Source organism: Amblyomma maculatum, chromosome 1, assembly GCF_055883805.1.
Source record: "Amblyomma maculatum isolate TAMU_Amacu chromosome 1, ASM5588380v1, whole genome shotgun sequence".
NCBI classification, from domain to species: domain Eukaryota; kingdom Metazoa; phylum Arthropoda; class Arachnida; order Ixodida; family Ixodidae; genus Amblyomma; species Amblyomma maculatum.
In genome coordinates, this window is record NC_139344.1 from 215640200 (window position 1) to 215650095 (window position 9896).

General features: G+C 44.7%; 1 protein-coding gene across 1 annotated transcript; it reads right to left on the bottom strand.

Moving 5' to 3' along the window:
• Window positions 1-1372: 1372 nt before the first annotated feature.
• LOC146205592 (protein ECT2-like) lies at window positions 1373-1987 on the bottom strand. The gene has a single exon (XM_084607498.1). It carries the CDS (start codon window positions 1985-1987, stop codon window positions 1373-1375), a length of 615 nt encoding a protein of 204 aa, XP_084463624.1.
• Window positions 1988-9896: the final 7909 nt, after the last annotated feature.

Here is a 9896-nt window from a genome sequence, read left to right on the forward strand (position 1 = left end):
TAATTTTCCAAAAATTGATGCATACAACTATTTCGTGACACCGTCCGAGTTCGACATATCTTGGATTGGCTTTATTCTTTTTGAGGCAAAATTCGAAGACCCAAGCTGGCACGCACTGATATCCAATTAATTTTGCTTACCCTGAACTCTCCTCGAAGACCATGAATGCAGTTCGATATTCTGGTACACACAATTTCACTGTGAAATAACCGCATGGCAGCGAACTCCTTATTTCCGCATGTCGCCACGTTTATGCAGTGCTTTAACCTAAGGATGCTTCGAGCGAAAATTCTTCGTGACGTCTGCAGCACACAAGGCGTGTGGGGACATGCGGCTCACTCCCTGGACCTGGCCTGGTGTGGGCTGTACCTACCCACGTGCGTAAGCTGTAGACGTGTTTGGGGTGGACTTGTACGTACTCCTTTCGAATTTTTACACCTGGCTTTCTCAAGATTTTCATTTCTATTTTAATGGTGCTGAAACCTCAAACAGTCTGCCAACAAGAAGTCTGTCCCGTTTCACGGACCAAATATAATCAGTAACATTATGGTCTTTTCCCTCACAAATGAGAACGGAATCATTGCGATATTCCAGACAATGAAAACTTCTAAATCACGGGATGTGATCAGCATGCAGATCTCCAGTTAAATATGCCCTAGACCTGATTTCATCTCTCCTAAATAAGATGCTATACACTTAGCTCTGCAGTGAGGCTGTCCTCCGGAGAAAAATGCAGATTGCGAAAGTGATGGTACCAAACAAAATTAATGATAAAAATACAGTAAACGTTTCCTTCCATCTCTGTACTACCTATTTTTAAATGGCTTGGAAAGATAACGCCCATGCGTCTTAGCAGTTTCTTAAACAGGTTCCCATTAATCTCGCAACTCCTATATGGCTTCCTAAAAGGCGAATACATAGAATTAGCACCATCAAGAAAAAGTGAATTCTGAATTGACTCTTTTCACCATAAAGAACTTGCACTAGGATTATGGACCGGCCTCTGTTGTAACGCTTGCTGTCGACATCTTCGGAAATACTTGGAAACGACGATCCCGATCCGCAAGTCACTGAGGAGGTTGTAAACAAGATAACCCAGTCTTTACAATCAGTCTTTAGTAAGAAAGTAACAGCGTGACAGAGGCCCCTTGTGGCTCAGGCCCCTTTACCCAGTCTCCACTGGTCACAAAGAACCGGTGTGCAGGAGAGGATGTTGGAGGGCACTTGCGATGTCGTTGAAGATGTAAAATATTGTCACCTGGCTTTCTGTCTTGCGCTTCTTTTCATTGACGTGAAGCATCACTCGGTTGAAGGCTGCCGGGAAACGGTGATCACGGCAGGCAAATCACTGTGGAGGCCGTCAATATGGAAATTAGAAAATCTTTAGTGAGGAACAGGGTATACGCGAGTCCCCACTCCGGCTCAGGCCTCCTTCTGCTACGACCATGGTAACAAAGAACGAGCGTACAAATAGGACGTTCGGAGGGCACTTCTCCTTGTCATTTAAAGTGCTAGATAATGACTCCTGGCTTCCTGTCTTGCGCTTCCCGTCATTGGTGTGGAGCATCACTTGGTTCAAGACTGCTATGACCTTTTCCAGTTCTTCAAAGTCCTTATTATGTTTGAGGGAGCACCTTTGGATGTCTTTGAGCAGCAGGGTCATGCTACCCAGCCTCTGGATGGGGCGGGTCATCAGCTCAGCCAAGGTCTGCTGTCCACATTCGGGCTTTGTCTGGCACCTCTTGAGGAAGGCGTGGAACCGGGGCCGTTGCCGGTCACACATGGCCATTGTCTCCCTTACATACTCAAAGTTGTTGACGAAGGGTGGGTAGGGCGTGGCAGAGTAGTAGGCCAGCAAAGCCTCGCCCACTGACAGGTCCTCCGAGCAGGACCATACCATGTCCTGCAGCCGCAACAGCAGGCTGCGATGCCCCTCGTATATGAGCGGCAGGTGCCCAGAGATGAGCCGCACCTCGGCAGAGTTCATCATCGGTTCTCCCCGCATCGTCAGGCTTCTGGGATCCTGCAGGGGTTCCTCGAACAGCGTTAGAATGGTGTGCAGGATGGCCACATAGTCGGTCTCCGTCGGCAGGATTTGATTGCATCCATCAAAAAATCTTATTGCCTAAGATGGAGCATTACGGAGTACACGGAAGTGCAAGTCTTATTCTTTCTTCACATCTTCATAACAGGTGCCAATATGTAAAACACAATAATAGCTATAAAAATGTTCCTTCCGGCATACTTCAAGGAAGTATGCACTTGGATTTTTGTTATTTTGTTTTATATAGTAACGACGTTTTCCTCTTCATCTCATAATTTTGTTGGGTTGGGTATGCAGGTGGTACTGCTATTTTTTACAGAGGAGTAAAAATGCTGATAATTTAATCAAGTCTGGAAATCACGTTACGCCATGGATTAGAAACAGGTCGCGAAACAATTATGGGCAGTCGAGCACGAAAAAAAAAAACTACTATTCCGTACTAAGAACACACACAAAAATGAAAACTTGAAAGGAAAATGCTTTTAGACGACGAGGAACATAGCATTGTTAATGAAGTTGATAAATGTGATCCAGCGTGTCTTGCGTGCTTTGATACTGTTCCATGTCAGGCACATACTTCTGACTGCTGCTGTAATTGAAGCTTCTTTCCATGAAATTCATATACATTTCTCGTCTCACGTGTACATACAATCGCTATCCAGTTTTAGCGTGTAGTAACAGCTTTCTGAATATGATTAACCTTTACACCGGCGCTTATATCGGCATTGCAAGTTAAATTACGTATGGGCTGTGCCTCACTGACGTAGAGAGTATATACATTTGCCACTCCATTTCATAGCATGCTGCTTCTCTTCTAAATAGCCTTGCGCTCGTCGATACTTGCCCGGAAAGGATGTCGATACGAGCAATTTATGCATCTTTAATCATGGTCACCGCGTCATGATTTCTTGCATATTTGTGCTGGTACCTTCAATGTGTTTTTAAGGTAATGTAACGCATATTTGTATGATTTGCTGTGATCTAACTTGAAATGGTTTTCAATTCTAATTGGAATTCAAAGTTGTGCACCACATTGTTCAAACCTAAGTGCGCTAAACTAAATGTGTCTAAATTAAATGCTATTCAATTCTATGTTTAGAATCTAATGTGTTTCAGATTGACTGTGTTTCTAATGTATTTCAAACAGAATGTAGATTTATCGGAAGTGCTATCGTTTTGTATAGTGCTAATTTTGGTCTACAAACTAAAGTGTGCAAATCTGAGCACGGTCTAATGTCGCTTCTCTTATTGTACTGAAACTGCTGCTCAACTGTACATACGGGGCTGGGCGTCATTAAGGGACATTTAGGCAGATTTTATCTCTCATTCCGTTTCTCACTGAGAAACAAAAAATTTACAGGACTGCGCCTAAGTCTGTTTAAGAGTTTAAATGCGAAAGCCCCTGTGCAGTGCTGTTTTCACTAACTGAATCGTCGTTTTCACCGTTACTATCATCACCACCAATGCTACTATCATAATTATCATTATAAACTAAATGAGCCGTCATTACGTCATTGCTTCTATCATCATTATCACTAAGGACATCGTCGTTGTCATCGCTTCTATCATCATTATTGTCTGCATGTTTCTTTTCAGGATGACGAAAATCAAGCAGGAGAAGTTCTATGGCAACTCCGTTGAAAGCTCACTGTTTTTCGATGCCCGCGCGAGGATGCTACGGCAAAGCTTTACTGGCAAAGCGCGGCTGACGGACTGCACACAGAATAGTCGTGATGTGTGCGGTGTGCCAGCGGGCAGAATATAGTACAGACCACGTTTTTCTGTTTTGTCTGGTGCTACATGGATTCCTGGCTTGAAGACTGCTGGATGGCGATTTGGCTGCCGGGGACGCAGTGATAACAGGAAAAACAGCCGACACGGCTGGGGAAGCAACCGTGAAAAGAGTCAAGTGACGACTTACGTGATGGAGAGAAATCTCCCTGAGGAATAATATAATGTAGGCACACCCACGTAATTCGCCTACGACACGTGCGGAAGTTTTTTCGTAATGACCACCCGTTACAAAGGGGAAGCCACAAATCCAAATCCCATCCTAACTTCAACGTCATTTTCATCGCTACTGTCATCTCACGCTAGACAAAGATAATTACGACTTGTTCCTCACGAGCCCATCAGGTGGTTGCGAAGGCAATATGGGCAATGTATTATTGGAGAGTAGCGTGGATTTTTTAATATATGATTTTGAGAAGTACTACGCGTGTATGTTTTCCGCTCTCTACCCGGCCTCAAGGGCTGAAAGTGTGGAGCGCTTCGTTTCCCTTAGGGAGGCTCGTTCAGAGGAAGAGTGCTAGATAATAAATGGTCCTTTAACAAAAATCTTAAAAAATGTTATTGACCACCTACCAAATTCAAGACATCTACCAAAGAAAGACATCTGAGCCTGATGGTCTTTCTGTAAAAGTTTACAAGGCTTTTAACACCTCTAGAGTCCCATTCTACTTGGGATTTTCACCGTTAGTCTAGATATCAGGGTTCTACCGCAAATGTTTGCAGAGTCATATTGAATTGATAACAAAGGGCACAGATTTTAAAAAATGCAATATGTAGAGAGCTATAGGCCCATTATGCTCAGGAACTTGGTGAATAAGATGTTTTTGAAAAGGTAACATTCTGCAATGTATTGTACCGTAGACATGTGGTTTGAGGGGTCGTTCCATTCAAATTATCCTACATGTTGCACGAACAGTTTTACGGTTTTGCAACTACTCTTATTAACAAGTTTCAATGCTTCAAACTAACCTTGTCAATGCCTTCCATCGTGTCCGGCACAACATTCTGTTCTCACGTTTACAGCAAGGAAAGGTGAGGTCCGTTGTATACGAGGGTATACGTCCTTGCTACAGTAATTGCTCACCCGATTGATTTTTAGCGTTTGTCTTTCACAACCCTTATCCATTCCTTCGTCTGTCATACAGGGGGTGTCCATTATCATCCCTTCTATTGCACTTTACTTAGAACTGCTATGGGCATTCTGCAGTGTAGCGCCATTCGAGGTTTCCGCCTCCTAAGTAGTGAGTTGAAAATGTTGGCTTATGCAGATGATCTGGCTTTTTTCTGTGCAGACAAGCGTATAGTGTGGATGAAGTTGTTCATTTAATTGAGCTGTTGAAAGAGTTCCAGGTGCCCAGATGAACCGTTCAAGAGTCGCGGTTTGGGGTTTGGATTGTGGGGATCTGCACTAGCGTAATAGACCGGCGTGGCATGGACGTGTGTACAGCTCAAGCACCTCGGCGTGCCTAAATGCGTACAGGCGAAGTAAAACCTATTGCAATGTGCAGCGCTATACTCAGACGTTTGCCCCACGTGGTCTGTCTATGTTCGGGAAAGCTATCGCATGTACCTGTTTTTAGCACCAGAAATGTATTGTTTTGCACATTATTCACTGCGCCAGTCTATTCAGCGCTTTTATAGAGCTTTTGCAACTTTTGTTTGGGGCTCTTAAGAAGCCCCTGCGACGTGATTACCTTTTCAGAATTGTCAGCGCCGGTAGACTAGGTTTAGTCCGTCTTTATGTGGGGTAGATCGTGGCCCTTATTATGTTTTTTCGTGATGCATCCCACCCAATACTTCGAGCTTTTCTGTGGACAAATTTAGTTAATACTTCACTCATATTATTTCCTCTAACTTCTCTGATCGTCCTTGTTTATGGGGATTTATGCATGAGGCATATTTTGTGGCACGTTTTGTGACATTTTTTCAATAGAGTTCTTATTTTCAGTGTCCCGAAAACGCTCGCGCAAACACTTTATTTCGACGATTTTCTCTCTTCCTCTTTACCGCGAAATGTCTAGTGGATTGTCAGGGCACAGCGTCCTTACATGGAAAGAAAAATATTACTTTCATCTTGCACTAAGACTTTCTTCTTCAAGTTAGTAATAATAAATTTTGGATTTGCATTTGGATTTGGATATGTGGCTTCCCGTTTGTAACGAGTGGTCCTTACAAAAAAAAAAAGTGTCGTAGGTGAACTACGTGGGTGTCCCTACAATTTCTGCCAACAACGTAGGTGGTCGCTTTGCTCTTTTCACGGGTGCTTCCACATCTCCAGTCGTGTCGGCTGTCTTTCCTATCATCAAACACATTTGAAAGCTTCAGCATTCACTGGTGGTATTGCAATGGCGCTGCGCTGCATCAAGTTTCGCTTCTTTAAGTTCGTTTGTTTTCAGAGTGTACAAATTACAACGGTGCAATAACGGTGGTTCCCATACTCACACTAGACCGACAACTACACCAGCGCGTCCAGCAGCCGCATATTATTCTACTGCGACGTGTTTTTTAGGCCAACGACACAGGGACGGCAGCTCTTATCCTCGACAGATCGGCGGCCTCACGAAGACATTAGCTTGACAAGCCGACGTCGCGACGATATAAGTGCTTGTATCTACTTTATCCGTATTAAATATGTTAAAGGACCCCAGGTGGTCGAAATTTCCGGAGTCCTCCACTACGGCGTCTCTCATAGCCTGAGTCGCTTCGGGACGTTAAACCCCATAAACCAAACCAAACCAAACCAAACCGAATATAAGCGAAACCAGCGACTATATTCCACATTTGCGCACTTTAAAACTCGATCAGCGATAAACGTTCGCCAAATGATTCGAACCCTCTTCCGCGCGACTAGCCTAGCGATTGAGTACCCATAGGCTCGCGCTTTCGGCGATTCTCCAGAGCTAACTCACAAGTTTAGTGACTGAAAATGTTCATTGAGTGTATAGTTTTGGTAGATTTCCAGTCGTAGCAAATTCGACTGGAATGACATTTCAACCGAGTGCCTTCGAAACACTTCGTGTAGCAGCGCGGGTTCGGCATTTGAGTCGAATGAGATTCGGTTCGAAGGCATTCGAAACTCTCGGTTAGCAGATATATTACTCTTTACCATTTTTGTGAAGTAACATGTTTATTAAGCACTATTGCATGAAGCCAATATGTCAATCGTCCACTAAAGAAAAGGAGACATGTACAGCCTTTGCCAAAAGCCGTATATAATGTCTTCTTTCCCCTTCATGAATCACTGCCTTGTTGTGGCGGAGGGGCTTGCGAAACTCGATGAAGTCGTGAGCTCTGCTGTGTAGGGCCACCCAAGATAGACAGGTCACGGCAGAGAGTTCCGACAAAATGTGATTCACTGGAGAAGGTAATGGCAACCCACTCCAGTATTTCCTGCCAAGAAAACCCTATGGCCAGTCACAATAGCATTAATGATATGGCGCCGGAAGATGAACCCCCCAGGTTGGAAGGCATCCCACGTGTTACTGGGGATGAACAAAGGACGTTTTCTAGTAGCTCCAGGACGAATGAAGCGGCTGGGCTAAAGCCAAAAGGACGCTCAGTTGTGGATGTGTCGGGAAGCGACCGGAAAGTCTGACATTGCAAGGAGATATATCACATAGCAACATGGAATATAAGATCTATGACGCAAGGTAAACTGGAGGTCGTCAAGCGAGAAATGGACAGATTGAACATTGATATCTTGGGTATCAGCCAGCTCAAGTGGACCGGAATGGGAGAATTTAATTCCGGCGACCATTGTCTTTTATTGTGGGCACGAATCCAAGAGAAGGAATGGGGTCGCTCTCATAGTAAACAGAAGAATGGGCAAAGCAGTGCTAGGGTACAACCCCAAAAAGGACCGAATGATTTCGCTTCGGATCGAAGGCCACCCTTTCAACATAACAGTTATCCAAGTCTATGCGCCGACCAGTACTGCTGAAGAAGCTGGCGTTGAGAGATTTTATGCGGACCTGCAATGCCTTTTATACCCATTCCACACGGGAAAATTAATGTCATTTCCACCGAATGACATTCGTTCAGTTTAATGTCATTTTTTCGACGCGCTGCTACACGACCAAAACTAATTTCATTTGCAAATGATGGCAATTGCAATAGATACACAAATGTTGGTGCGCCTTTGCGAGAATGATGAACACTGTGAACGAAAGCAGCCTTTAAAATCATATTTATGCCTTGCATGACTCGTAACCAACCTGTTGATTACGACTACCCCGAAGTTAGCGACTGCGCCGGTTGCGTTTGTTTACGAAAGGGTAGGGAACGTGCGCGCATCGGTGCCTGGGTGTGGAAAGCGGACGGATTGTTTCAACAACGTACATTTTGCACACTCCAAGTGCAACACGTAAAATAGGCAGCGGCTAGTGTATTGACCGACGACGCTTTTATTGAATCTTCGAGTATCGCCCGACGGCGTAGCGCACCACAGCCCCGTCGAGTCTCGTCATCGCAAGATGGTTTGCTCGGCATAAATGCCCGTCGACAAATGCCGGACCCCAGCCTCATCAAGAAAGTAGACAACAAAATAGCATCGCTTGCTGCACCGGACCCCGTGACCTTACCGAAACGGTGCTGCCCGCGAGAGCGGTGGATGACGGCGCTCTGGCCGTGCGCTACGCACTGGTCGTCGCTATAGGCCTGAACGGTTTCGCATCGAAGCCACAGCGGATGGCGCGTTGGGAATAGTCAGTCGCCTATTCGTGGAGCTGCTTACTGTAATTTCAATGGTGTCATAAATTTACTGACGGTAAACGGAAGGTGTAATTTCGGCGGCGCATTATCATTGGAGCTACGTATATACTACGTACAGCACGAGATCAAATGAGCTGCCTCACACCGGCGCTGCGGCTGCTACGAGGCTGTTTGCAGAAAATCGCTCTGGTTACTTATCACCGATCCTAAGTAAAGGTTATTTTTGAGGTTCCTTTATCACACCGCGTATTATTTAAGGTCAGCAAATTTTTACATGTTTTCTGACGGTGGCGAAAGGGAACCGCTGTGCCTGCGCCCATGGACTGCGGCAGCCGCGGCCATTGCCGCTCGCGTTGAGTGCGATGGCTGGTTGGCTGGTAGCGAGGATTGATTTTTTTTTTTCGCGATGCTATTTGGGATTTTTCACATAATTTATTGACTAGCTACAAAATTATAGATGCACAGTAGTATTGCCTGCGGCACTTTTTCAATTTACTCTGGGTATCTATATATTCTCGCTGAGTCTCTGGTGTTGAGAATAACACATGCCCTCGTTAGTGGCATTCGAATGAGTTCCTCAAACTCATTCGGTGCCTAATGTCGTTTTCATAGAATTTCATTACATTTTCCCATGTGGCAGCAAACAAATGTCATTTTGAACAAATGTCATTCGATGGAAATGACATTAAATTTGCCTTGTGGCAGGGGTATTAGACCGCACTCCAGCATCAGACGTCCTTTTTCTCATAGAAGACTGGAATGCTTAGGTGGGGAGTGAAGAAATATCTGGAATTAAAGGCAAGTTCGGTCTTCGTAAGCCAAACGAAGCTGGGCAGAGGCTAGTAGAGTTTGGTCAAGAACACAACCATGACCATAGCGAATACTCATTTTCAACAGCACAAGAGGCGCCTGTACACATGGACTTCACCGGATGGTCTGTACAGGAATCAGATCGATTATATTCTTTGCCGGCAGAGATGGAGAATCGCTATACAAGCAGTAAAAAACAAGGCCTGGGGCCGATTGTGGCACCGATCATCTGCTTCGTGTTGCCAAAATTAAGCTTTGATTGAGGAAAATGCACAAAACTAGAAGGCCTTTCAGCTATGATCTGAATCAAATTCCATCAGAATATGCTGTGGAAGGGAGGAATCGATTTCAAGAATTAGATCTAGAAGACAGAGAGCCTGAAGAGATGTGGACTGATGTTCGTGACATAATGCAAGAAGTTGCTACTAAGGTACTTCCAAAGCAAAAGAAATGCAAGAAAGCAAACTGGTTATCTGAAGAGGCTTTGCAAATAGCGGAGGAAAGGAGGATGGCAAAAGTTATGGGGCAAAGAGAAATATAC